Consider the following 27,450-nt stretch of genomic DNA (forward strand, 5'->3'; position numbering starts at 1 on the left):
ACAGCGACCAACTAAACTACTTTGTGCACAGCTATACGAGATAGAGCCATCTCCTCCACCTTCAAGTCTGTAGCTGCTCTAGATAAAGCCACAGCACAAAGATAGGCTATAGGCTGCAGATATAAACCTCAATTCATAGGTGCCTTAAATCTGTGGAACAAAAACGTAACTGATTGGTAGGAAAGCTCAGCGCGCGCGCGTGTGTGTGTGTGTGTGTGTGTGTACATGCCTATCTGTGTGTGTGATGTGGGCAAACAGCAGCAATAAATCCAGCATTATGGTCCTGACACACATGGTCACACCGTACATAGATCAGGGTTCTGAAGCAGAAAAGCTTCACATAGCTTTCAGTATTACCAGGACTGATCAAAGCCTCTACACATCCAAGAACGCTTGTTCTACTGTGGACACCAAGTATAGGTTTAAACATAAAGAAACTAGTGTGTTTGCGCATTTTTACTGATTTTTTTTTCACCTTACATCACAATGAGTTTACCATCATCTGAGTGTATGAGAGCAAAAGGACATTTTCAAGCAGCTCATGACCGATACAGGAAATTAAGCTAGGAATGTAGAGCTGATCCCGTGACAGTTTCTCATAACCCTTCTCCTTACACTGAAGATTCACATATGAGTGTTAGGAAGACTGAAAAAATTGGAAATGAACAAATCCCCAATGTATATGGTCGTTTAATGTGTTCCGAAAAGCTGAAGTCTGAAAGCTTTAACTAGTTTTGCAGCAAGGTATATTGAATAAGTCTGACATTAACATTACTTAGATAACATCTGTGGCCATATCATATTGCATTTCCAATATACAGTACCATGCTTTACTCCCAGAGTATGTATGTTTGGCTATATTTCCTTCATCGACAGCTTATCAGTGTTCTTAAACGGTTGTATATTGATGTCAGGGAACATTTTTGGTTTCAATAGATCCATATAGCCTATATCATTTACAATCATCTTACTGCTGACGTCAACCCTGATTTTGGGTTCAATAATAACATCTAATGCTTTAGAGATTCACATTTTACTTGTGTACGAACTGAGGTTTTGTTTTTAATAGCCTGCAACAGACCAGAACACAATTTACTGCAAGTGAGCGACCATCTTTGAACAGAGGCGGTGGTTTACGACACCAACTGTCTGCCACCTACAATCCAGTTTTGAGATATCTTCCCAGACGCCTTAACGTCCACTCACACCCTGGGCCATCTGACCTCAGGAAATCACATGGTAGGGTGGGGCCAGGTTTCACAATGAGCTCACCCGAAACCCTGGCTGATTGTGAGCCACACCCGTTTTCACATCTTGGCTCATGTGATTAGGTAGAGGATCATCAGGGGGTCCTTTGTCCCACAGGGTTTACATCTGGGACTCTTCACCATTTGACCCTTAGAACTGAAGAAGCTTCTCGGATGAGAGGTGAAACATCTTCAAGCGACTTAAAGAAGTCCAGACTCTTTTCTTTCCAAGCTCCTTAGACTACAATGACCTGGATGACTGAGAACCTTCACAGACAACTTTCAATACTATTGATCTTCCTCAGTTACCTTCAGTAATCACGTCCTCCAAATAATTGATGTGTCTCCTAGGTCTCATTTTTACTAGACTAGGGATTCAAAATTAAATGTTAAATATTATCAGGCTATGTACCACAGGCTTTTAAGATGGTTGTAATTAATACATTTCTTTAAAAGCCTTTACTTCACCCAGCTGTCTTAGCTAATTACAGACCAATCACCAACTTTCTTTTTATTTAAAAATAATTTGAAAGAGTAGCTGTGAAACAGCTAACTCATCATATGCAAAGGAAGGGTTTGTTTAAAGAAATTCAGTCAGGATTCAGAATTAATCACAGTATAGAAACAGGGCTCATTACTAATGACCTTCCTATGGGCTCTGACAGTGGACTCATCCCTGCACTATTCCTGTTAGACCTCAGTGCAGCATTCAATACTGCTGACCACAATATCTTACTATATTTTACTCCTCCCTTCACTGCCAACCAGTTGTAGCAGTTCTACATATTTATATAAACAAGCCTGCCAATCCTATGTTCCTACTTTTCTCAATTTCATATACCTATGAACTATAAACATTTAAATAAAAATCATTTATGTACGCTAAAGAACTCCTAATTTATAATGACTATGACAAGTCTTAATGCTCTACTGCAGTACAAATTTTTATAGTGACAAATGCTTTTTGTTCTAACTTTTGTTCTAACTATGACTCTGTCTTTGAGGCTGTGGCAGGCTAATGTCAGTGAATTCATTCACTTATTCACAATATCATAGAAAAGAAATTTCTGAAGAAGTGAACCAAGATCAGCAAAGATGGGTTATCAGCCCCTATATATATAAGCAAAGTTTTGTTTGTGACATTGCAGCAACTATTGTCGCAACTTATACTAATAGAGAACAACGCTGGGGCAAGTAGAGGGTAAAAACTACAAGTATAAAAAGTATGAAAGGATATAGGGTATGATTTTTAACCAGAAAAGAAAGCCATTCAAAACAAACAAACAAATAAAACATGTAAAGGAAACCATTATTGATTTTCCAGTAGCTTTTAGTAAATTCAAACTCAATGGCAAATGTTGGCAATAATTATGAAACTGAAAAATATAAATGAAAAATATGAGGTGTATTGTCTGAGGATGCAAAGAAAAAGAAAGTAAAGAAGAAAAGTAAAGCTGAACCTTGTATGGATAGTGCACAGCAACTAAAAAGGGTTCAAAGGAGATAAACACTTGGCATTGTTTTTACTAGGTCAGTAAGCTTGATACAAGAGAGCATTTTAAAACAAAGCGTCTTTTCAATGGCTGCATGGGGTGGATGCGTGTGTGGGGAGTTACCTACTGACACTTTAAGTGTTTAATCTGAAAACTGCAGCATCTCAAAGTTGGGAGTGTACATTACCTGTGAAGAACAAGTTTTCACTTTAGATCCATTTTTTCCCCCAGCAACAACACAAAGTCAATCAATATTTTGAATTGGAAGATAACACTTTAAACAACAGCAGGAGAGGCCCTCCATTCCCTTTATCTGCATTTTTCATATCCACACTTTCTTGAGAAATGGTGAACTAAGCATAAAGAGGGTCTACCTCCCTTGCTCCCCCAGGAACAAGCAGCAAACTTCAGTAGCGGTAGACCTCTATAAATATTCCAAGCAAGGCTGACCTGGTTACAGAATGCCCTTGGGAATGTGAATTAGCATCTGAATACAGACGCTGCTGTAGCCAGTTGAAGACAGGCCCGGCAGGAGTGGCAGTACTGCTGAGACTCCTTTCACAGCTCCCACACAGACCAGCCAGCACGCTCCAGAGCACGAGAATGATGAGCACATATCAGCTACAAGAGATGAAGGCGTAAAGCTAATGAGGGTGGGAGTAGGAGCGTGTGAGTGGGAGGAAATGTGGGGGGCATATAGATTGTGCATGCATCTATGCGTCCTTCTCCATAAGCACCACAAAATAATACAATTTTTTTAATTACAATTTGTGTGTATTTTTCAAAAAACTGTGAGGTAACATTTCAGGTGCCAAACACATCTGATAGTGTTTTAGATGACACCGGAAAGAGCAGGCGATTATATTTTTGTCTCGTTCTATTATGTGTTATAATATTTTATTAACACTTTTTACACAACTATATGATTGAAGTGCAGATTTTCCGCTTCCATTGAAAGGGTTTCACCAAGGCGCAGCAATAACTAGATGTTCAACAAAAATTGGACAAATGAACATAATGTTAAACACAAGGATTGTTTTAAAGACTTGACGACTGCCAAAAGTCTAGCACCCATGGACTGCACCAAATGCTGAGTTTCCTCCCTTTAGATGCATGCCTAGTTGGGTTAAAATCAACAACAACAACAACCTTTATTTATAGAGCACATTAAAAGCCTTAGGCATACCAAAGTGCTTTACAAAAACAATAAAATAATACAGTTAAGAGCATTAATATCAAATATAATAAGAACAGCAGACAATGTTCACAGTAGAAAGCCACTAATAAAATGGACTGCAGCACATAGATTATAGCAGACCCAGTGCCACATGATAGAGAAACACCAAGAATGAAGGAATAGTAAAAAGTTAATGCAATAGGTCGCAGTTAACAGTCAGCATTTAACGGGTAGAGAAGGCAAGTTCAAAAAGATAAGTTTTAAGGCGTGCTTTAAAAGAAAAAATAGAATCAGACTCCCGAATGCCAATCAGGAGGCTGTTCCATAACTCAGGTGCAGCAAAGGCAAACGATCGATCGCCTCTAGATTTCAACCGAGATCTGGGCTGAACTAACAATAACTGCGAGGATGACCTTAAAGCCCTGGCAGGGACATAAGGGTTTAAAAGTTCCTTAAGATAGGTTGGTGCAGTATTATTGATCATTTTAAACGTAAGCAGCAAAATTTTAAATTGAATACGGTATTTGATAGGCAGCCAATGCAGCTCAGCAAGAACCGGAGTAATATGGTCAAACTTCTTGGTTTTAGTTAGAATACGTGCCGCAGCATTCTGAACTGTCTGTAATCTATGTAGAAGGGTAACATGGAGACCAGAATAGAGTGAGTTACAGTAATCTAGTCTTGACGTTACAAAAGCATGAATGAGCTTTTCTAAGTCATTATACGGGATATAGTGTCTGGCCCTGGAGATGAGACGAAGCTGATAAAAACTAGATCTGACAACAGCAGACACCTGTTTATCAAGTTTAAAGGAGCTGTCAAACAAGACACCCAGATTCCTGACAGTATCAGAGAAAGAACTAGTAAGAAAGCCAAAGGCATCTTGAAGTTTGGCGCGAAGGGCATTACTGCCAAAAATCATGATTTCAGTCTTTTTTTCATTGAGAATAAGAGTATTTGCCAACAGCCATTTCTTGACCTCACTCATGCACTCACGAAAGTTATTTAAAGATAAAGCGAGATCATCATGTAACTCAAAATAAATCTGGATGTCATCCGCATAATAGTGAAAAGCAATGTGGTATTTCTCAAAGATAGTGCTTAAAGGAAGCATATACAGTGAGAAAAGGGTCGGGCCTAACACAGAACCCTGGGGGACACCACAGCAAACAGGTACAGGGGAAGAGGAAGATGAGGCCAGATGTACCGAAGAAAGCCGATTGGAGAGGTAAGATTTGAACCAGTCCAAGGCAGTGCCCTTAATGCCAACAGAGTGCTCTAATCTTGCGACTAGGATGTTATGGTCAACCATATCAAATGCAGATGAAAGATCCAATAGAACTAAAACAGAAGGACGACCATTATCAGCCATCAGTAAAAGATCATTAAAAACACGAAGCAGCGCTGATTCAGTGCTATGATGTTGTTTAAAGGCTGATTGGAATTTATCATTTATATTATTCAGGTGAATGACTTGACCATAAAGCAATATCCCATTTCTTTGCCTTGAGAAACTCTTAGGTTACTTTTGCAGTATGCACTGGATCATTATCCATTTGCACTGTGAAGCTTTCTTCAATAGGCCTTGCAGTATGTGGCTAAATCTGAGCAAAGCCTTGTCCTCTTTACAATTGGTCCTGCTGCTTCTGTCAGCAGTCACATCTTCAATAAACACTAGTAACCTAATTCCACTGACAGTAATACATGCCAATGCTATAACATCACCACCACTATGTTTGAAAATGATGTGGAATGCTTCAGAATATTAGCTGTTTCTCTCCTTTACCATACTTCTCTCTTCCCATCATTCTAGTGCAAGTTCATCTTGGATTCTTCTGTCCAAATAAGTCTCTTTTATCTATTGTATCTTAACTTTTTAGATGTTTTTCTTAACCAAGGACAAAATTATGCAATTAACCACTTTAACCACTATCATCAATAGTATTGCAGGCCTTTTGATGATGGATTCCTACATTTTACCAGATTATTGATCTGACCACTCAGACAATTTACTATCTGTCTGATAGGTTTATTATTGTTTGGGTTTTTTTTTTGGGGGGGGGGGGGGGGGGTTTAGCCTAATGATGGCCTCCTTCACTGGCATGTCTTTGGACCTCATAGTAAAATTTCCGGTAAAAAGCTACAAAATACAAGTTAAACACTTGCAATCAACTCCTGATATTTTTTCTGCTTAATTTGTCATGGAATAATAATGGATCAGGGCTCGTCTTATATGAAAATACATGCTAAATGTCTGATTATTTTTGCTCCTAAACAGTTAACGTACTACTTTAGTTAAACATTTTGAACTAAAACTTTAGTCACATCTTGATTGGCTGATTTAAAACCACTGTGATGGTGCAAAGGGGCAAAATTTATAAAAATGCCCCAAGCTTGTGGCATGGAAAAATATGCAGCCAAAAGAAAACGAGTGCAAAGAAAAATCTATTTCACATGTCTGTGTGGTTACCACTCTCTTACATTTCCACTACACATTTCAGTCTTTGATAGGTTGTCACAAAACAAACCTGAATAATGAAGCAAAACAGCACAAACACATAAACATCATAGAAGGTTTTAAAATTTCTGTACTTTTAGGTGACAGAAGGAGACATGTGGCCTGGTCAAAACACAGAGAGCTGCACCCTAAAAGATCTTTAAATATAGTAAACATACCTTGTGTGCCACAGACTGCTCCCAAACACGAGGGGGACAAATAATACCTCTAAAACACTTAAGTTGGCTTTATTAAACGTTAGATCTTTAGCTGGGAAAACATTTTCACTTAATGATTTAATCACTGAGCACAGCCTTGATTTTATGTTTTTAACTGAAACTTGGTTGGACCAAAGTAACAGTGGAGCTGTTCTCATCGAGACGACCCCTCCTAACTACAGTTTTATCAGTGAGGCCAGGGTGAGCAGGAGAGGAGGAGGGGTTGCTGTCTTATTTAATGAATCATTTCAATGTAAGCAGCTATCTCCTGGAAGTTTTCAGTCTTTTGAATATGTGGCTTTACAGCTGAGTTGTGTTTCTTAATGTTTACAGGCCTCCCAAATACTGCACAGACTTTTTTAATGATCTCAGTGAACTGCTGTCTGTGATCTGTGTTGATTTCGACTGTGTAATTATTGTTGGGGATTTTAACATCCATGTGGACAACTCTCAGGACAAAGGGACTAAAGACCTGAGTAACACTCTGGGCAACTTTGGGCTGACTCAGCATGTAACAGAGGCCACACATAATAGAGGACACACTCTTGACCTACTGATCTCCAAGGGCCTGAGCATTTCAAAGGTTACTGTGTCTGATGTGGGCCTGTCTGATCATTACTGTGTTTTCTTTGAAAGTAAAATTTCAGCCCACACAAATATATCAACAGCAGTGATCACAAAACGGTGTATAACCGAATAGAGTAGTGAGATCTTTAACCATGTCTTCCCATTAACACCTGACTTATCCAGAGGTTCAGTCAATGAACTTGTCAATAGCTTCAATGCTAAAATATTAAATGTAATGGACACTATTGCTCCCATTAGGTGAAGGTTATCTCTGGAAGGAAAGTCTCCATGGAGAAACTCCACACTGGTGAAAAATGAAAAAAGAGAGTGTAGGAAAGCTGAGCGCAGATGGAGAAAAACAAACCTAGAGGTTCATTATGACAGCGGTCCCCAACCCCCGGGCCTCGGACCGGTACCGGTCCATGAGTCGTTTGGTACCGGGCCGCGAGAGTTGAGGCTCAGTTGTGAAATGTATAGTTTTCAGGGTTTTTATCGGTTTTCAGCGTTATTTTGTTATCGTTTTTATCGTTTACTCAGTTTTCCTGGGTCTTTTCACGTGTGTTATGAATACATTTTCTTTTTTTCGGTACTGGTACTAGTTTTATTTTGTTGTATTTATCCGCAACACCTTAAAGGCCGGTCCGTGAAAATATTGTCGGACATAAACCGGTCCGTGGCGCAAAAAAGGTTGGGGACCGCTGCATTATGACATCTATAAAGAGAAATTTCACAATTACAATTTACAACTGAGGAGTGCAAGGAGGTCCTACTTCTCTGACATCATCACTAAAAACAGTCATAATGCTCGGGTCTTATTTTCTACAGTTGACAGGCTAACAAACCCTCCTGTGTCAGTGGCAGCTGAACTTAATTCGACCATGGCCTGCAATGACTTTGCCAAATTCTTCACAGGAAAAATCCAAAAGATTAGACAAGCAATTGGTACATCAACAGCAGATTCAGGATATGTACTGTGTCCACCGAAAAACAGTTTAAACACCATCAAACAGTTTCACCCTATTAACAGCAAAGACCTGGAGGACATCTTAGGTCAGCTGAACTCCTCCTCTTGCTGTTTAGGTGTCCTGCCAACAAGTTTTTTCAAAAAGGTCTCAAAGACTTTGGAGTCAGACCTGTTACAGATCGTCAACTTTTCTTTAATGTCAGGTGTGTATCCAGAACCACTAAAACTACTGTAATTAAATCTATACTGAAAAAGGACAATCTTGACAAGACACAAATGAACAACTACAGGCCGATCTCACATCTCCCATTTTTAAGTAAGATCATTGAAAAAGCAGTTTCTCAACAGCTCAATTACTTCTTAAAACAGAATAACTGCTATGATGCCTTCCAGTCAGGTTTTAGACAGAACCACAGCACTGAAACCGCTCTGACCAAAGTGTTTAATGACATATGTCTGAATACAGACAGTGGAAAAATGTCAGTCTTAGTTTTACTGGATCTCAGTGCAGCATTTGATACAGTTGACCACAACATATTACTCAAACGACTGGAGAACTGGGCAGGTCTTTCAGGAACTGTACTAAACTGGTTCAAAACATACTTAGAAAACAGGAAATACTTTGTATCAATAGGTAACTTCACATTTGAGCAGACAAGTATCACATGTGGAGTTCCCCAAGGTTCCAGCTTGGGACCCCTTCTGTTTAACATTTACATGCTCCCACTGGCACAGATTATAAAGAACAACAAAATAAACTATCATAGCTATGCAGATGACACACAAATATATATCACAATGTCACCAGGAGACCGAGGCCCTGTACAGGCTCTTGGTAAATGCATTGAGGAAATTAATGACTTGTTGTGCCACAATTTTCTCCAGCTAAACAAAAACAAAACTGAGGTAATAGTCTTTGGCGCCAAAGAAAAACGATTACAGGTCACCAGAGAACTTCAATCTATACACCTAAAAACCACAAACCAGGCGAGAAATTTGGGTGTAGTGATGGATGCAGACCTAAACTTAGAAAAACACATTAAGACAATAACAAAGTCAGCTTACTCAAGAATATTTCAAGGATAAAAGATCTGATGTCTCAACAGGACCTGGAAAAACTAGTCCATGCATTCATCTTTAGTAGGCTCGATTACTGTAACAGCATCTTTACAGGTCTACCTAAAAAAATCAGTCAGACAACTACAGCTCATTCAGAACTCTGCTGCTCGAGTCCTCACTAAGACCAAAAAAGTGGACCACATCAGTCCAGCTCTGAGGTCTTTACACTGGTTGCCTGTCCGTCAGAGGATAGACTTTAAAGTTCTGATGCTGGTCTATAAAGTTCTGAATGGTTTAGGACCAAAATACATCAGTGACCTCCTGACCTAGTATGAACCTTCCAGATCCCTCAGGTCATCTGGATCCGGTCTTTTATCAGTTCCCAGAGTCAGAACCAAACACGGAGAAGCTGCATTCAGCTTTTATGCTCCATATATCTGGAACAAACTCCCAGAAAGCCTCAGATCAGCTGAAACACTCAGTTTATTTAAATCCAGGTTGAAGACTCACCTATTCTAAGCTGCATTTGAATAAAACACCAAATCCACACTTTTAAGCTTAAATTTCAAAACTTAAATGTTAACTACTGATTTTATCTACTGTTTTTTTTTTGTTTTTGTTTTTTTTATCAATTTGAAATCATGCTTTTTATTTGTTTTTGTTTTTAATGTCTCTGTAAAGCACTTTGAATCACCTTGTTGTTGAATTGTGCTATATAAATAAACTTGCTTTGCCTAGAACCAGGCCTCTAACTGATTTATCAAAGATGGAAAAAGAATCAAAAAGCCAGTGGAAAGTGAGGATAGTCTGTCACACTTGCCTAGAGCTCGCTGTATGCCTCACCTCACACCTATGAGATTCAGCAATAAGGAGTGACTCAGTAAGTCAGTCACTCAGTTCAAGTCTTAATTCTTTTTGCCTGGTAGCCATAAAAAGGCAATGTGTAAAACTAAAGCTGCAGAGTCATAGCCAGTAAATGTTTCATTAAGTTTGCATTGGCCTGTTATAAGATTACCTGTTTATGTTAGAAGTGATGTATAAAGCATAGACCCATATACTGTGCCAGGAGGGGAATCTCCGGTTAATCTATTTTAATTTGAAGTGAATTTACATTTATGAACACATCTGTCACACAGCCAGCATTAAGGAGTAGCCTGTATTACTGAACTAAAATTGCCCGCCATCACTACAACCGTTACGTATGTGGGTCAAAAGCTTTTTGATTTTAAGTAAGCATGGAAATTCCCTTACGTCTTATTTCACTCCAACTGGAAGACTGTTCCATCAATGAATCTATCCAAATTTTAAGTGGGATGCCATAGACCTACAGAATTCTGAATAAATACTACTGTGGTGAATCAAAGGTATACAACAACAATACAATTACTGGTATAATGTATAATGGTTTTATTTATGATTTAAAATATTGTAGTGCATTTAATAGCTTCTCATTGGTTAAAAAAAAAAGAAAAGAAAAGAAAAAGAAGCAAATAAAAGCTTTATGTTTACACTTGTTTGAACTCTCTGCCACCACAATGTCATTAAATAGCAGTGCAGTCATGCTTTTTTTCAAATGATGGTATGTTTAGGAGGTCACCAACAGAATTCTATGTTCCTAAAAAGTCTGGTAATAAATAACAACCCACCAGAAATAAAATACTATCCCTTAAGCCACAGCTGTCTGCATGAGAATCCAGTGCTGTGCCATGGGAATTCAAAGTCATTGCCACCCATAACACTGCCATCCACCACCTAACAGATTCACTGCCTTCAGTTTTTCACCACAACATAAATAACCAATTCAAACACATTTGCCAAATGTATCAAAGTCTGAGGTTCATGCAAGAGTCGCATTATTACAATACCTAATTTCAAGTCAGGGGCTTGGTTGCACTGTGTAAATCATATACATGCATTTATTTACATTCACTGCAATTCAGGCTTCCACCAAAGACTTTCTTGATGTTTAAAAATAAGAATTCATGCTATTTTTGCTGTTCATTAACTGAAAACAAACGGGTATATTACTTCTTCCCATACTCCTTGTTGTTTTCCTCATTGTTTCCTGGGATTTGTTTTTTATCCATCCATTCACTTGCACTTATCCTTATCAGGATTCCGTGGGGACTGGAGCCCATCTCAGCTTTTATATTTTATAATTTATTTATTTTTTATATTTACCTTTTTTTTTGTTGGTTATAACATTTGGTACTATAGCTGTAACCACATTTACAGTAACTTTGTTGCTGTATTCATTAATGCACAATCACCTGACACTTGACTGCTGTACTTGATGTTCACTTACTGTTTGCTTCTTTACTGACAAATTTTGGGGAGCACATAAATGTAGATTTTGTCTATTTTGTTAGTAATTCATACAACACATGTAAGACCTGCCATGTAAAAAAAAAAGTGGAACAAAATTCAGATAACACTGTGACAAATGATAGGAAGAAAAGTATCATACCCCCTGCAAGGATCTGCTGCTCCAGTTCGGCCATCTGTTTCCTGTAGGCCCTCAGCGCTGCCTCCTTAAATGTGGGCCGAATACGTTTTTTAGGTGGAGCCTCTATTGGTTTTTCTTCTGGAAGATTTTTGTTTTCATCCTCTTGCTTTTGTTCAACTTTTTCTGCCACCTCTGCAACCTCTTCAGTTATTTCTGCCACCTCTTCCAGCTCCTCATCACCTTCTTCCATCTCCTCTGTCAGATCATTTCCCTCTGTCTCATCTGGTTCTTCTACATCTACATATTCTACCATGGCATCATATTCAGCAGTGTCCTCAGTCAGTTGGTTTTCATAATCCTCGCTGTACTCTTCATCATACTGCTCATCCAAACTACAATCATACTCCAGAACACATGTTTCTTTACTTGCTTCATTGTCACCTGGGGCTTCCAACTCTTGCGAAGCTTCCAAATCCTGAGAGGCATCAATGTCTGGAGTGGTTTCAATGTCTTCAGACACATCATAGTCCTGAGAAGTCTCACACTCCTGAACAGGTTCATCAGGCTCCTCTGTCTCAGAAGTATTAGTTCTGTTCTCCAGGTTAGCTAGCACTTGCTCCATTACTTCAACATAGTGGGTCTCACTGTCCACGGGTTGTTCCTCGGCTTCTGTTTTATCCTCCTCTGCTTTAAGGAAGACGGGCTCTTTCTGGATATCTGAGTCAACTGTAGTACTAGAATTATTGGTGGTGGAACCAGACAGTGTGCGGAATCGCCCCATAAATGAAGACGAGGTGTTTGAGGTCTCCTCAGGTGGCGCAGCAGGGGTAGTTTGAGACCCAGATTTCCATACAACCTCAAGAGCTGACTTAGCTCTCTGTAAGGTAGAACCAAAGCCAAATCCAAAGGACTTTTCACTGAGATCTATGCTGAGCCTACTGCTCCAAGACTTGGGAACTTCCTCAACCTTCTCTGTTCGAATCTCACTCTGGCTACGGTACATAGATGAAGACTTACTCTGGGGCTGGTGAAAGCTATGATTAACATCCAGTTCGGGGAATTTTTCTTTAGGAATTGTTTTGGGGATATCTTTAGATATTTCTTTAGAGGCTACTATTGGTGCTACTTTAGGAGCTTCTCCTGGGGCTGGTTTAGGGGTTTCTTTGGGGGTCACTTTAGGGCTCTCTTTTGGGACTACTTTTGGGGACTCTTTAGCTGGAGTCCCCAAAATTTCTTTAGTTGGTATTTTAGCAGTTTCCTTAGGTGCTACTTTATGCACCTCTTTGGGGGCCTCTTTTGGGGAAGGTTTTGAAGCTTCTTTGGTAACTTCTTTAGGAGTAATTTTCAGACCTTCTTTAGGTACAACTTGTGGAAGTTCTTTAGCAATAACTTTAGGGGATTCCTTAGGAGATTCCTTAGGGGACTCTTTAGGAGTCGAGACAGGGGTCAAGACAGGGGTGTCGATTGGGGTTATTTTAGGGCTCTCTTTAGGGGACTCTTTAGGACTTTCTTTAGGAGTCAACATGGGGCTATCTTTCGTGGTCACTTTAGAAGTGACTTTAACAATCTCACTAGGACGTGCCTGAGATGCCACTTTAGATACCTCTTTGACTGTGGGCTTTGTTGTGTCTTTAGGAGTGAGTTTAGGACTGTCTTTAGAGATAGCTTGAGAGGATTCCTTAGCTGCTGTCTTTGAAATCTCTTTAGGCAACTCTTTAGGAGCTGCTTTAGAGGTCACTTTAGGTAAAACCTTAGCAGATACCTTAGGACTTTCCTTTAGCAATATTTTTGAGTTGTCCTCTTTTGTAGCCACTTTAGTTTGTTTATGTGTCACTTTAGCAGTGCCTTTAGGGGAATCTTTGGGGGAAGATGCTACTTTCGTGCTTTCTTTTGAAATAATCTTACATGGTTCCTTAGATTGACGAGCAGATGACTTGACATACTCACGTTCCGTGATAGGAGGAATAATGTGGGTCGTTATCGGTGGTAGGGAAGATTCCCTGTCAAGCATCATAAATTCCTCATCTCCTTCAAACTGTAAATCAACTTCCTGACATTTAGTGATGTTCTCTGGAAAACCAGGAATTGTTGATGGGTCAAATGGACTGCTAACCTCTATGGAGGCTTCTAAGCCAGAGTCAGCACCCTGCTCCAAATGATGCCAGTCTTTCCACGGTGATAGATCACCTTGCAGAGAAAGCTGAGAGCCACTGTAGTGACTTCTATCCCTTGACATACAGACAAGTCCATTGCTAACTCCGCTGTCAATAGTTTCCGTAGTCTCGACCTCATTATGTTCATAAGCTTGATTATCGTGGCTAAGAGCGTGACTGGGGCTAGCATACCAGGAAGAAGCCATGTCTTCCTGTTTCCTTTGCCACAGTTCCTGATCTGAGGAGGACAGCAGGGAGCAGCCATTTGCCCGTGTAAAGTACTGACTCTCTGAAAAGTCTTCTGAGTATGACTGGCAAAGTTTTGAGCAGTCAGACTCAGAGCGGCTGAGTTTTGGAGTGGAGTAGTCACTCTGGGAAAGCCAACCAGGGGTCAGATCAGAATAGTAAGCCTTTGCATGCTTTTCTGGATCATAGTAAGGGTCATCAGCATAGTGAACTGTGCCTGAGTAGCCAGCCTCATCTCCTGACCGGGTATGATCATGGGACCGCCTCTTCTCTGATTTGCTCTTGTGAACAGGCTTTGAAATCACCATTGCATATTTATTTCTGCTTAATTCATCCAGTTCTTTGTCACTGTCCATTGAGTCCCAGTCATCACTCTCCACGACTTTATCCTTTCCTGAGATCTTTATATCCATGCTTTCATAAGTTTGAGAGGATGACAGTTTATCTTTTCTCTCTTTTCCATCATGAGTTAAGCTATCAGTAGACACGGTAATGCCAGTTCCCTTAAGTTTATAGCACTTTTTTAAGACTACATCTCTATCTTGGGGTGTTGCAAAAATAACAATAATAGGGCGGGGTTTAGCATTAGAACATTCTCTTTGTTGCCCTAATCTATGAGCGAGTTCAATTTTAATTGTTTTATGAGGGTCAACAAAACCCATTTTGTCTTTTATTATTTTATAAATTAGACTCTCTGTTTTCTCTGACTTTTCTTCAGGAACATTGAGGAATCGCAAGGTGGAATTATTGGCCTGGTGACTAATTTGTTTTATGTAGTCATGGATATCGCGAGTTTCCCTTCTTGACTGGACAAATCCAGAGCGAAGCTGTTCAATCTCACTCTGAACTACTTCCACACTGCTGGAGATCTCATCAATTGAACTTTTAAGGGCATTGACATGGCCACGAAGCTCAGATAGTTCTGTCTCTATCTGGCTGATCCCCTGTAGCTCCTTAAAGATCATTTCCATTACATCCTGTGTTTGACTGATGCAACCTGTTGAGGATGAGCCAGGCTCAAGGGTTGAGCTCTTTTGTTGCCGTCCAGCACGGTCCAAGGATTTGCTCCGAATGCCTAGAGTTTTCCTCCAATTGCTCACCTCGGAGTCTGAGGAGACACATTCCTGGCTCTTTTTCCATTTTCTTAACTTGCGTAGAGCTCCCAACCTAAGTGTGTGTAGACTGGAGCGCTCCCCTCTTTCACCTTCAGAGCTACCATCCGAGGGAGCCAAACTGATGAGGCTCTTCCTGTTTCGTCTTACTGGCATAGTGTGCGATTTATGCTCATCCAGTCTCCGGATGGGTTTTGTGTCACTCAAGGAGTCAGAGTAACTACTGTCAATCGAAAGAACCTCGGGAAAGATGCTTTCATTATTATTCAAAAAAAGAGAACTTTTTGGGAGTCCATTTGCTATAGCTACACGATAACTGAAAGTGGGTGACAGAGATGAACAGTCGTTTTTTCCGTCGTCTTCCTCGAGCGAAATGTTACGTGCTGAAGAGCATTTGGAAATCTTTTTAACGGTAGTCTTCAGTGTGGTAGAGAGAGTTAGATTGTGTACTTGCAAATCAGTGGTCAATTTAGGCTCTTTATTTTCACTTCTCTCTTTCTTCTTTATTGGTTTTGCCAATTTCTTTGTAAACATTCCTTTGCAAATCTTTTCAATGTAGGCTGATATAGTTTTGATTAGGGCAGAAACCATGGATGGCAATCCTGTGGACTTTTTTTTATCATCTAATGAAAGGAGAAGTTGGCTGGGAATACAGCGTCAGTGAGCCAAGCACAATCAACCTGTGCTTGACAGTAGGAGCCCAGCTCACAATCACTAAAACCACAGCCCATGCAGAGAGTCACTAATACTTTTGAATCCAGTGGCCTTCCTCCAGAAAAGGACCATCTCTCTGTAAGACAAAGAAAGAATATTTGTTTTACAATTGGGTCGCAAATTCCTAAGATATACATAAATACAGCAGAACTCTACTTTTTTTTTTTTTTATCTTTTGATCTTTAACATTTGTAAAGCCAAATTTTCTCCTCTGAACTGTCTTCATTCACCAATTAAATAACTGCTTAAGTAAACACTAAAACAAAGGACAATTTGCGTCTATATTTAAATTTCTGCATTAACAACAACTAACTTTAAACACATTGTTTTGCTGATAATTCAACAGAGCACCTAGTCACCCATTCTATATGGATGTCACCTTAAATCACAAACTAGACTTCCTGACAAATCAAATGAGAAAGAGACAGGGAGCACCAAAATAAATTGTATTTCAAAAAAAAAAATCATACTTAAACTATCCATGACAAATAATTTAAAAATCTTTTATCTTGTGAAATGGCTAAAATTTGATGAGAACACAAATTTCCTTAATTTAATTGGAATGGTCTGATACATGAGTTAACTATATGGAAGTAGTACTACTGGAAGGTAGGTGAAGTGAATAACAATGATCATCCTATTATAATGTAACATTATAACATTCCTGGGAAACAGTTGGTGTTTACATTTATGTAAATGTTACGTCACCTTCCCCAGCATGACAAACCACCCAGCCACACTGAAGAAACTGCTTAGGAATGGCTCAAGGACTGTACAAAGTGGACAGCTCATTCAATTCCCATTAAAGAAAGCAACAGTACAAGTTCAAAGATCTGTTTCCAACATCCAGACACCACAGAACACCCCCAGGACTTGTGTTCACGTTGTGATGGATCAGAGATGTTTTGACCAAATGAGGGAGGCGTACTCAAGTGATATTAAAATGTACTGGCTTATAAACAGTCATTTTAGGCTCATGGAAAAAGAGGCCCCTTGAATCATGCTTGATAGCGTTAAACCTTCAATTGCTTGGAGTGGGTATGAGAGGTATGTATTTTCCATATAGCGAAGCTGGTCAACTGATTCAAAAGAGAGATGTTTGTTGTGCTGAGGACCTGACAGCTGCTACACATTAGTTCTGGGGTTTAGAGCTTGATGTGTCTACAGTCTCATGTCCACAGAGACATGCTCACTTTAAATGAGCTGTGAAACACAGCATCTCAGTTAGCTTTTACTGCTTGCCTCAGAAGAAAGATCAGACATTAGCAAATAGAACTGAAATGTGATGCCAGCATGTACATTTTTCTGCTACTACTGTATAAAGTAAGGAGTCCAGCAGTTTGGCTCTTTGTCTATACATAATTCTGAAAATGTCTTGCAGTGGAACCAGTCTTAATAGGTCACCAGATACTCAATTAACTAGTTAATTTTTAAAAAAAAGTATGATATCATTGAAATGATGATTTATCTTTCAAAAATTGTCCTGATGTATTCGCAAATCATTAAGCTTTTAAAAAAATCTTTACCAACTGTCAAAACTCTTACAGGTATGGAATGGCAAAATGTTAAGGTAAAAAAGAACTACAATATACTGGTATACTGGGAGGTTCATGACTCAGCTCTTTTAAAATGGCATACAGCCAAGAGCAGCCTTTTGAAACCAATGGTTCATGACCTAAAACTGTCCCCAACAAATGAATCACAGCAGATAATGATTTAATATGTTCCGAGATTGCCTGAAATACTTTCATGATCAGTGATCTTCTGAATTTTAAACTTATAACTGTATGATAAGAGGGGCAATTGAGTTGTGAACAAAGCAAAGTCTCACACAGTCTTAAAGAAAATTGTGAATGAAAGTGAATTTCCAACATGTCTCTAAATGAATGAAAGTGAATGAGTGCACCGCAGTGCAAGATCTTGCAACACTAGCAAGATCAAGTGCTGATGATGGTGCTAAGTTTCCAATCTGGTGCCATTAAACTACTGAATAAGACCAACATAACAAGAGCTTGTTATTCAAAAAGTGCATTTCTATATTTCAAAGTGCACAGAAAAATAGGTGGCTCATTTACACATTCTTGAAGAAGGGTCTGAGTTACAGACACCCCTTCTCTCCTATTTAATTGCCTCCTAAATGTAGAGAATATTGGATAGCCCAAACAAAGGTTCAGTAAACCTGAGAAACCACTGTACTTTACTAATGCATATGTTTCAGCCAGACAAAAATTAACACTTAAAACTAACTAGGACAGGGAAAATAATATTATACTGTCACATGTGGTGGTAGAATATTACTGGAAAGCATGTTTTTTTCTTATTGAGTGAATTATTTCAAATCAGGACGCAGAGATACATCCCCAAATGATTACAAATTACTTTTTATAAATAAATATGTTTATTTTTTACACACTTGAATAGCACAATATAATGAGCAAAATTAAATGTTTGCATGAAAGAAGAGTAAGATGGAAATGATGAGTGGAATGTGAGGAAATAAAAGGAAGGGAATGTGCTGAATGATTGAATTAGACATTTGCATGCCAGAAGCTACAATATAAGAATTATATTTTTGATTATGAAAAAATTGGAGGATTATGATCTATAGTGATAAAAACTGCAAACGTGTCTTTCTCAGAGCAAATAATTCCTTAGAATTAACACTGGCATCAAACCTTTCAGTTTCCTTTGATGTTATGTATAGCTGACATACAGTTTTTTTGGCTTTTTTTTTCTTTTCTTTTTTTTGATTGGCACAAAGGTTTTTGAGGATCTGAAGCAGGATTAGATTTTTTTTATGGTTGTTGAGATAAAGCAGTTCTTGCACATCTCTTATGTTACCCCAATGAGTCACCAGCCCTGGGTCTTCTAAAGATTTCACTGTAATTCATTCTGATCAAACAAACTTTTGCTGAATTTGTCAAAGACGTGCAGGCGATACACACCTAGCAGGGAAGGCTGTCCCTGCACAGGCAGGACTGCAGATACGGGGTGCTAATAAGTGCAGATATTTTACTGTGCTGTTGTCAGTGTTAGACAGAGACAAATTTCAAGCTATCCAGACATAGTACAGCTATAGTCCATAGTCCATTTCCATAGTACAGCTAAAAAAATTCTACTTTTGAAGTACTTTTCATTGCTACTCAAACATAGATTATGCTTCAAGGAGGAAGGTTTTGCATAGCATATAAAAAGCGACCTTTTCAGTCGTTATACTGAAAACTGTCAAACAGACAGCCTAATTTCTAAATCACATCACAAAAATGTTTTTGTGTAAGCTTTCTGAATGATTCAACCATAATAATACATTATCACGCAACCATCTACACAAAACATACCTAAAAATGACTGCTGGTTAACTTAAACCAATTACCTCAATGCATTCGTGATGCACATTTTTGTAATGCACTTAATGAACCAAATTGAGCTGCAGCCACAATCCTGAATGAAATATGGCATCTAGGATATGTTACGGTTTACTGTAGCAAACACTGGACCATCACTTACATAAAGCACTGTACTGCAGTGTGGCTGCACTTGGTCTGGACACTTCACACTAAAAGAATACTAGTGTTTAATGAGTGTTGATCACCAATTAGGGAGCTGCCTTTGTGTAAACAGAGCCAACATCCTGACATGTGCATGTTAAGGTTTGACAAATGAAGCATTCGCCCTTTTCCAGAGCTAGACTTGATGTGCAAATAACTTGCTAATGCCCACGAGGTATCGCTTGTATCGTCCCATTAGAGCGTAATGATGCAAGAATAAAGAAAAAAAAAGGATGAGAGACAACTAAATTACCTCATCCTACTTACGCGTGTTCCACTAATTTCAATTCTTTAAGCAGACTCATATTGTGTCTGTTTAACCAGGTTTTTACATATTCAAATACTGTACTGTAATTTATTTGTCTCTACATTTTGGACCTCAAGCTTAACCTATTCTTCTGCATTAAATCTATGCACAGTCTACAATGTAACACTGAAACACTAGTTGGTCGCTGAGTTTCTCTATTCGAGTTGATCAAATCAATTTGAAAAACGGAAGTTAAAACATAAGGAGCCATAAATTTGTACGAAGCTACAATGATCCCCAATGGGTCAATCACAGTCATTGCAGGCTGTGTTAATGTGACATATGGTCACATTTCTAGCGAAGTGCACGTCAGGTTGCACGATAGGGTTTCAATAAGTTATGATGTCATGACGTACCTTTGGTGTAGCGTTAAGACAGATGTATAAATCCCCCTTTAGTCTCATTTTTGAATAGGGATGGGAATCAAGAAGTTCAATTCCTTGGAATTGCTGGTCTGCTTGGAATTGTTGATCTGCTTGCCTATTTCAGTTTGTGTACTGGAATTGTTATATCATTACATAACGTAACATAGTCTTGTTTTATATAACTGAAACGTTTGATACAATTATTTTTGTTTTGTCTGTCTTTAAAAAGTGGGTCATATAATTATCAAATATAGTTCTCGACCCTTGAGACCCTGAGACTCAAACTACTCCAATGGAGTGTCTTTTTCATCAACTACTTTAGCATATTTTAAAAATAACTAATTTCTTAATGAACTTGCTTAGTCAGAGATCACTAGCTCCTGTAACAAACAAAATTGGGGTATTCCCATAGTCCAGACTTACAGCCCCTCCCATTTGTGAGTCAGACTAGAGAAACCTCCAGAGAAAGGGGAGTACCTCAGCCACACCCACTCCCTATGCTCTGAGGCATTCCTACCCCAAGCCCAGCATTACTATCCAGGGACCTATTTCCCCCATTTTTCCAAATGCATTTGATCAGCAGAGCACTCTAAAACACTCCATTTCTCACAGTCTGTACAATCTCTGCCACTCTCTTTTAATAAAAGTGAGTGCCAGTTAGAGGCATGCTAACCTATTTCTCACAATAGTACAACTGCTCCTCTTCTGATGTAAACTCGGCTATACCAATTTAAGGTTATTATGCTGCAACCAATTACTACTACACACTGGTGTGTTGTTTAGTCCCTTAAGCTTTTGGTTGACACTGAGGGATATTTTGTGCAAACCTTCAGAATGGGCTCCACATAAATGAGAGATGCTCATGTGTTACGTCATGTCTTCAGACTCATGATTATGGATTATGGTTGAGTGTGGATTAGTGCACATGTGGATGTGTACATCCCTGTGCGCATATGTGTGCAGCCATGTATGTACACACACACATGTGTGCCATGCATGCCTCTGTGCATGATTGCTTTCAAGCACACATTTGCTGCTATGTGAGTAGAGCGAAGTACACTAGTGGGGGGGCTGAGCGTGTGAGGGTGTGTGCATCCTCAAATCATTTTGCCCTCACGCCCATCCTCAGCTACATTCCGCCTCCTTTCTTCTAACCTGTGTAGTCTATTTCCCAACAGTGAAATATCTGCCCGCAGCCCTAGGAAACCAGCCAACATCACAACAGATTGTCTCCACTCATAAATCAAAATATTATCATTTCTTTGGCTGGCATGACGGGATCCAGTCTCATCGCGTTTGCTCAGTGTGAAACAACAGCATTGCTCACATGCGTTCCTGTTGTGCAGAACAACATGGGGAAAGGTGAGAATGAGAGCAATGGGACGTTTGTAGAATCGACATTGTTTGAATCAGAAACAACAATACGATTGACAGTATCATCAACACCTTGCATTTTATTTTTTTTCACCTATTTACATCAAGATGATGCCATCTATTCGCATAATTTTCAAATAACGTTTCATCAGTCCACTGACAGGGCCACTGAGGGAGGGGAGGCAAGCAACAAGAAGATCCAGGATGAAGTCAAACAGTCAAGATTCCCACGCCATGCAAACACGTCTCGAGCGCCTGACAGGGCTTCGCCGCTGTACATACCTGGTTGTGTCAAATCCCCGTGTAGGACGCCAGCGATAGTGTGCAAAACGAGCCGTGTGGAGCCGATTCCCCAGTTTCAGCGAATGGTCGGAGCGAGGAGAGAGCAGCGATGCTGGGGAGGGGAGGGGAGGGAGGGAGAAGAGAGAGTGGCTCGGTGCGCAGCTGCCTGCTAATACCAGAGCTCACAGCATCTCTCTGCGTCCGTCAGACACCACAGCCCAGAGTCGCGCCTCCGTGAAGAAACGTGCACACACCTCTGCTCCATGCCACCGACTGTACCCCCTCTTTCGCTCCTTCGTCGTGGGTTTTATTTGTTCCAGGAATGACACACAAGCGCGCACGCGCGCTCACACAACCACACACAAGATCGTGCCCGTAGCCTGTTTCACTGCACGGGGTGTCTAGTCCAAAATGGGATGCAGGCGGGTGGCGGTGACGCTGATGGGGAGACAGACAGCGCTGCTGCTGTTGCTCCTGGCTGCCGAGACTGAAGCTCTGCTCCCCGGCTGGAGAATACCCATCCCTCCCTTATACAAAACTCTCTCTCTCTCTTTTACTCACTCCCTCTCTCTCTCTTTGTGTGTGCGTGTTTGTGCTCACTGAGCCCGGTTGAGAGAATTGAGCCGACATTCAGACACACGGACGCAAGATACCCCCAAACACACACTCAGGCTTACGAGAGATGCCTTGAGTGTGATGGAAGGAAGGAAGGAAGGAAGGAAGAAGAAGGGGGAGGGGGGGGGGGGGGGGGGGGTAGAGCCCCGGTGTGTGTGATTCGTGGTTGCTATTTGCCTGATGATATGATCACTGGACATGCTGAACAAGAAACATCAGAATGATGTAATATCATAATGAACCAGGAGCAACACAGACACACAGTGGGACCCATGTTATTGTAGGCTACGGGAGTACTGCTTTAATTCTTCGTCAAGATCCGCGCGAATGTGTGGTGCGCGCGAGCTCTTCTGTGTTTGTGCACGGCTTTATGGGCATGCCTGAGGGGCACTAAGAGCGCACTTTCATCTCTTCCTTTCACACACACACGTTTATGGTCAGGGCCAACCTCAAGTTACAGAAGACCATATCCATCTCTCTCTCACACACACACACACACACACACACACAGACACATTCAGAAATATGCTCACACATCATCTAATTGCATCTCTCAGTGGAATTGTCGTCATGCATGATTGCTCACAGGCGCTGTAGATTTATCATAGCCACTGTGGTATATTAAAACACCACCACTGTTGTGAATTGCACTTAGAATGATTTCACAACAGTGAAAAGGAATGGAAATGCACCTAAACCCGCGAACAAAATAGTAGGGCGATTATGCCACATGTTTTAATTTGTCCTTGTGTGACATTTTGCTAATTGTGGCTTTAATTTCATGTTGAAGAGGACAAATTAAGACGGACACTGTGCATAGAAAACATTGCAGGTAGCGTGTCACATGATAGTCCACATCATTTCACTGACTCCCCCTGCCTTGGCAGTGATTAGGCATTCAAATAAAACCCATCTCTCTCCCTCTCATTTCGCTGCTCTCCTCCTCTCTGCGTGCCTCCCTCTGTCAGTCTTGCTCTCCTCTCTCAGCCGAGATGTGTGTCATGCGCTCCTCCAACAGCCACTAATTATCTGGCCTTCTAGCTAAATCGCATTCCATTCCACTATCTCTCTCTCTCACACACACTGTCACATGGGAGTGTGGCACAGGATGTATGGAGATGTGTGTGGCTGTGTGCGCAAGCGTGTGCGGTTAGAGGTGGTGGTTGGGGAGAGAAGGAGTGCAGTACCCCTCCTCCTGTGTATGGCTCCCGATCGCCTCCTGCCGGTAACGAAAACAACTGCAACTGAGAACCTCATCTGTTTCTGAGCCAGTCTGACACAACTGATCACCGCTAATTACTGCAGCACATTTGTTTTCAGAGAAAGATAGCAGAGCAAATGCTGATTTATTTTAGCATTTGACATGGTTCACTTTAAGTTTAATGTGATCTAATGCTCGAGTAAATGGACAAATTAGTTCTTTCTCTTTGTGATTCATTCATCTTATACAGTTGCTTCCACAGTTAATGCCACAGACTGTATATTGGTAAATGGACTGGTTCTAATAAAGCACTTTTCTAGTCTACTTGAGCATTCAAAGTGCTTTATACAACATGCCTGTCTGGAAACCAGTCTTTGAACTCTAAGATGAAGCCAGAGTACCCACTGGAAACCCAAGCAGCACAGGGACAACATGCATATTCTACATAGAAAGGCTCCAGCCTAGATTTAAAACAAAACCTTCTTGCTGTGAGATGACAGTACTTAGCACTACACCACAATGTTGCCCTACATAATGAGTTGACAGTGAAAGATCAACCTTCAAGTGTCACCAACCAGAATGATTCTCTATAAATACAGTCACAGTTGCTGATAATAAAACATGATGAAAAAAAGTCCAAAGGCCAAATTCGAAGCTTTAAAAACAGTAGCACAAACACAGAACATCATGCAGATTATACAGTGGCTTGCAAAAGTATTCGGCCCCCTTGAACTTTTCCACATTTTGTCACATTACAGCCACAAACATGAATCAATTTTATTGGAATTCCACGTGAAAGACCGATACAAAGTGGTGTACACGTGAGAAGTGGAACGATCATACATGATTACAAACATTTTTTACAAATAAATAACTGCAAAGTGGGGTGTGCGTAATTATTCAGCCCCCTTTGGTCTGAGTGCAGTCAGTTGCCCATAGACATTGCCTGATGAGTGCTAATGACTACATATAGTGCACCTGTGTGTAATCTAATGTCAGTACAAATACAGCTGCTCTATGATGGCCTCAGAGGTTGTCTAACAGAATATTGGGAGCAACAACACCATGAAGTCCAAAGAACACACCAGACAGGTCAGGGATAAAGTTATTGAGAAATTTAAAGCAGACTTAGGCTACAAAAAGATTTCCCAAGCCCTGAACATCCCGAGGAGCACTGTTCAAGCGATCATTCAGAAATGGAAGGAGTATGGCACAACTGTAAACCTCCCAAGACAAAGCCGTCCACCTAAACTCACAGGCTGAACAAAGAGAGCGCTGATCAGAAATGCAGCCAAGAGGCCCATGGTGACTCTGGACAGGATGCAGAGATCTACAGCTCAGGTGGGGGAATCTGTCCATAGGACAACTATTAGTCGTGCACTGCACAAAGTTGGCCTTTATGGAAGAGTGGCAAGAAGAAAGCCATTGATAACAGAAAACCATAAGAAGTCCCGTTTGCAGTTTGCCACAAGCCATGTGGGGGACACAGCAAACATGTGGAAGAAGGTGTTCTGGTTAGATGAGACCAAAATGGAACTTTTTGGCCAAAATGCAAAACACTATGTGTGGCGGAAAACTAACACTGCACATCACTCTGAACACACCATCCCCACTGTCAAATATGGTGGTGGCAGCATCATGCTCTGGGGGTGCTTCTCTTCAGCAGGGACAGGGAAGCTGGTCAGAGTTGAGGGGAAGATGGATGGAGCCAAATACAGGGCAATCTTGGAAGAAAACCTCTAGGAGTCTGCAAAAGATTTGAGACTGGGGCGGAGGTTCACCTTCCAGCAGGACAATGACCCTAAACATAAAGCCAGGGCAACAATGGAATGGTTTAAAACAAAACATATCCATGTGTTAGAATGGCCCAGTCAAAGTCCAGATCTAAATCCAATCGAGAATCTGTGGCAAGATCTGAAAACTGCTGTTTTCAGGCATCTTTGCTCCTCCCCTTTGTGAGTGTGGACGCTTCATCTCTTTGCTCTTGAATGCTTTGCTTCTTATATTGATTTTTATTGATTTTTATGCTGATTTTTTCCCTTTTTTCCGTGTGAGCTTACCTGCGATAACTTCTGGACACTTGTAGATCATTAGGACTAGAGTGTTCTTAACAGAAACAGCAACATTTTATGGTTACCTTATCCTCAGCGCTCCGTGTGTCTGTGGCCTAGACACAGCTGAAGCCTGATTACAGCGTCTGGGCACCGAGCAGCCTCAATAGCCTGGAAAGGTGCTAACCGCTAGGCTAACTAGCAACAAGATGCCTTCCCTCTCCACAGATGACTACCACAGCCTCCTGCAGAAGATTGCAGTACTGGAGACAAAAATTCATCGCTTAGAAGTAAACGTGGAGGTAAATGGACTGTGTGGAAATGAAACAACCTTGCCTTTGATTCAAAACAATGGCGATGAGCAAGCTAGTACACAGCTAAGGAGCACAGATAACATGACCAAGAAAGTAGACTCTGTGCATTATTATAAATCCTCAAGTGATAATCCCCCCTTAGACTGTCTTGGTGCAAAACCAAGACATAAATCATGTCTCCTGGAAGGGGGAGGACGTATCACAGGCAGGGCACAGCGAGCTGAAATCTCTGAAACCGACTGGCCTTCACTTCCTACGAGACAGAGAAGCTCTTCTACCCCTGTATACGGGAGGAAACAGGACTGGACAACCGTGAATAGGAAGGTTAACAACAAACCTCCAAAACAACTGAATGTGAAACTGCAGAACAGATTTGCTCCACTATCAAAGGACCCTGGATCTATATCGGACAACCATCCATCTAAAAGCAGCGAAATAAGGTCTGAAAATCTGTTGAAAAGTGAAAGGCCACAGGGAAAGCTAAAGGCTAGGCCTGAAACTCTGATTGTGGGTGACTCTGCCGTAAAGGATGTACAAAGGATGTGCGGTAAGAACACTAAAGTCCTCTGCTTTCCTAACGATATGGTCAACAACCTGAAGGAGAGAATTCTTCAAATTGCAGATGAATATCCAACTGTGACAAACATTGTTCTGCATACAGGGTCAAACGATGTGTCCAAACAACAGTCGGAGGTTCTGAAACGGGACTTTACTGGATTATTAAATACTGTAAACTCTCTGAATGCAGCTGTATTCATCAGTGGACCTGTACCGCCGGTCAGAGGAGGAGACGAGAGATTCAGCAGGTTGTTTACACTGAATAAATGGCTTATATCAGCATGTGCTGACCACTCAGTGCACTTTATCGACAACTTTAATATTTTTTGGGAACGCAGGCATCTGTTCAAAGCAAATGGATTTAATTTTAACAAGTCAGGGGTGAAACTGTTCACCTCCAACTTGTTTTATTCCATACGTCATCCATCCGTGCTTGGTGCCAAGGCTGAGATAAACGAGGAGTTATCTCATAAAGAGGAACAAACAGTACTCCAAGAACAGACAAAGCCCAGCAGAAACCTTGAGGAGGAGCTCCATTTGCCCCCACCCGGGAAGAGCCTCAGAAAGGAGAGACATCCATGGCATCTGAGGAAGAGCCTCAGAAAGGAGAGACATCTAAGGCAAGAAGAGGGGTCCCTATTTGCCTCCAACTCTCTCAACAACACCAACGACCAGGACAAGGGACCACGACCTTCCCCAGTCCCCCAAACCCCTGACAGGCCATCACCCTCCTCCCCCTCCCTTTCTCCCTCCTCCCCACACCTGAAATTCACTGAGGAGATGATGGAGCGGGTCAATGCTGGGCTCAGATCTACCCCCCGTCCCAATCCCTTTTTGTCCCCCATAAACCCCCCACCAGAGCGGCCAAAGGTTCGCCATCGAGCCCCACCCTCAACAGAGCAATCGAAGTCACATTGCCCAGCCTCGCCCCCCTTAGTTCCT

General features: G+C 40.9%; 1 protein-coding gene across 3 annotated transcripts in view; it reads right to left on the minus strand.

The window, feature by feature from the left end:
- The window catches only part of unc13c (unc-13 homolog C (C. elegans)), a 109,853-nt gene extending 87,592 nt beyond the window's left edge, over positions 1–22,261 (minus strand). For all 3 annotated transcript variants that reach the window (XM_076879931.1, XM_076879970.1, XM_076879906.1), the window contains exons 1-2: positions 21,770–22,261; positions 11,690–15,969 (exon numbers count right to left, since the gene is read on the minus strand). In XM_076879931.1, coding sequence (XP_076736046.1) covers positions 11,690–15,770 — 4,081 coding nt within the window. In that variant the 5' untranslated portion in view covers positions 15,771–15,969; positions 21,770–22,261. The remainder of the gene's footprint in view (positions 1–11,689; positions 15,970–21,769) is intronic.
- Positions 22,262–27,450: the final 5,189 nt, after the last annotated feature.

Source organism: Maylandia zebra, linkage group LG1, assembly GCF_041146795.1.
Source record: "Maylandia zebra isolate NMK-2024a linkage group LG1, Mzebra_GT3a, whole genome shotgun sequence".
Taxonomy (NCBI): domain Eukaryota; kingdom Metazoa; phylum Chordata; class Actinopteri; order Cichliformes; family Cichlidae; genus Maylandia; species Maylandia zebra.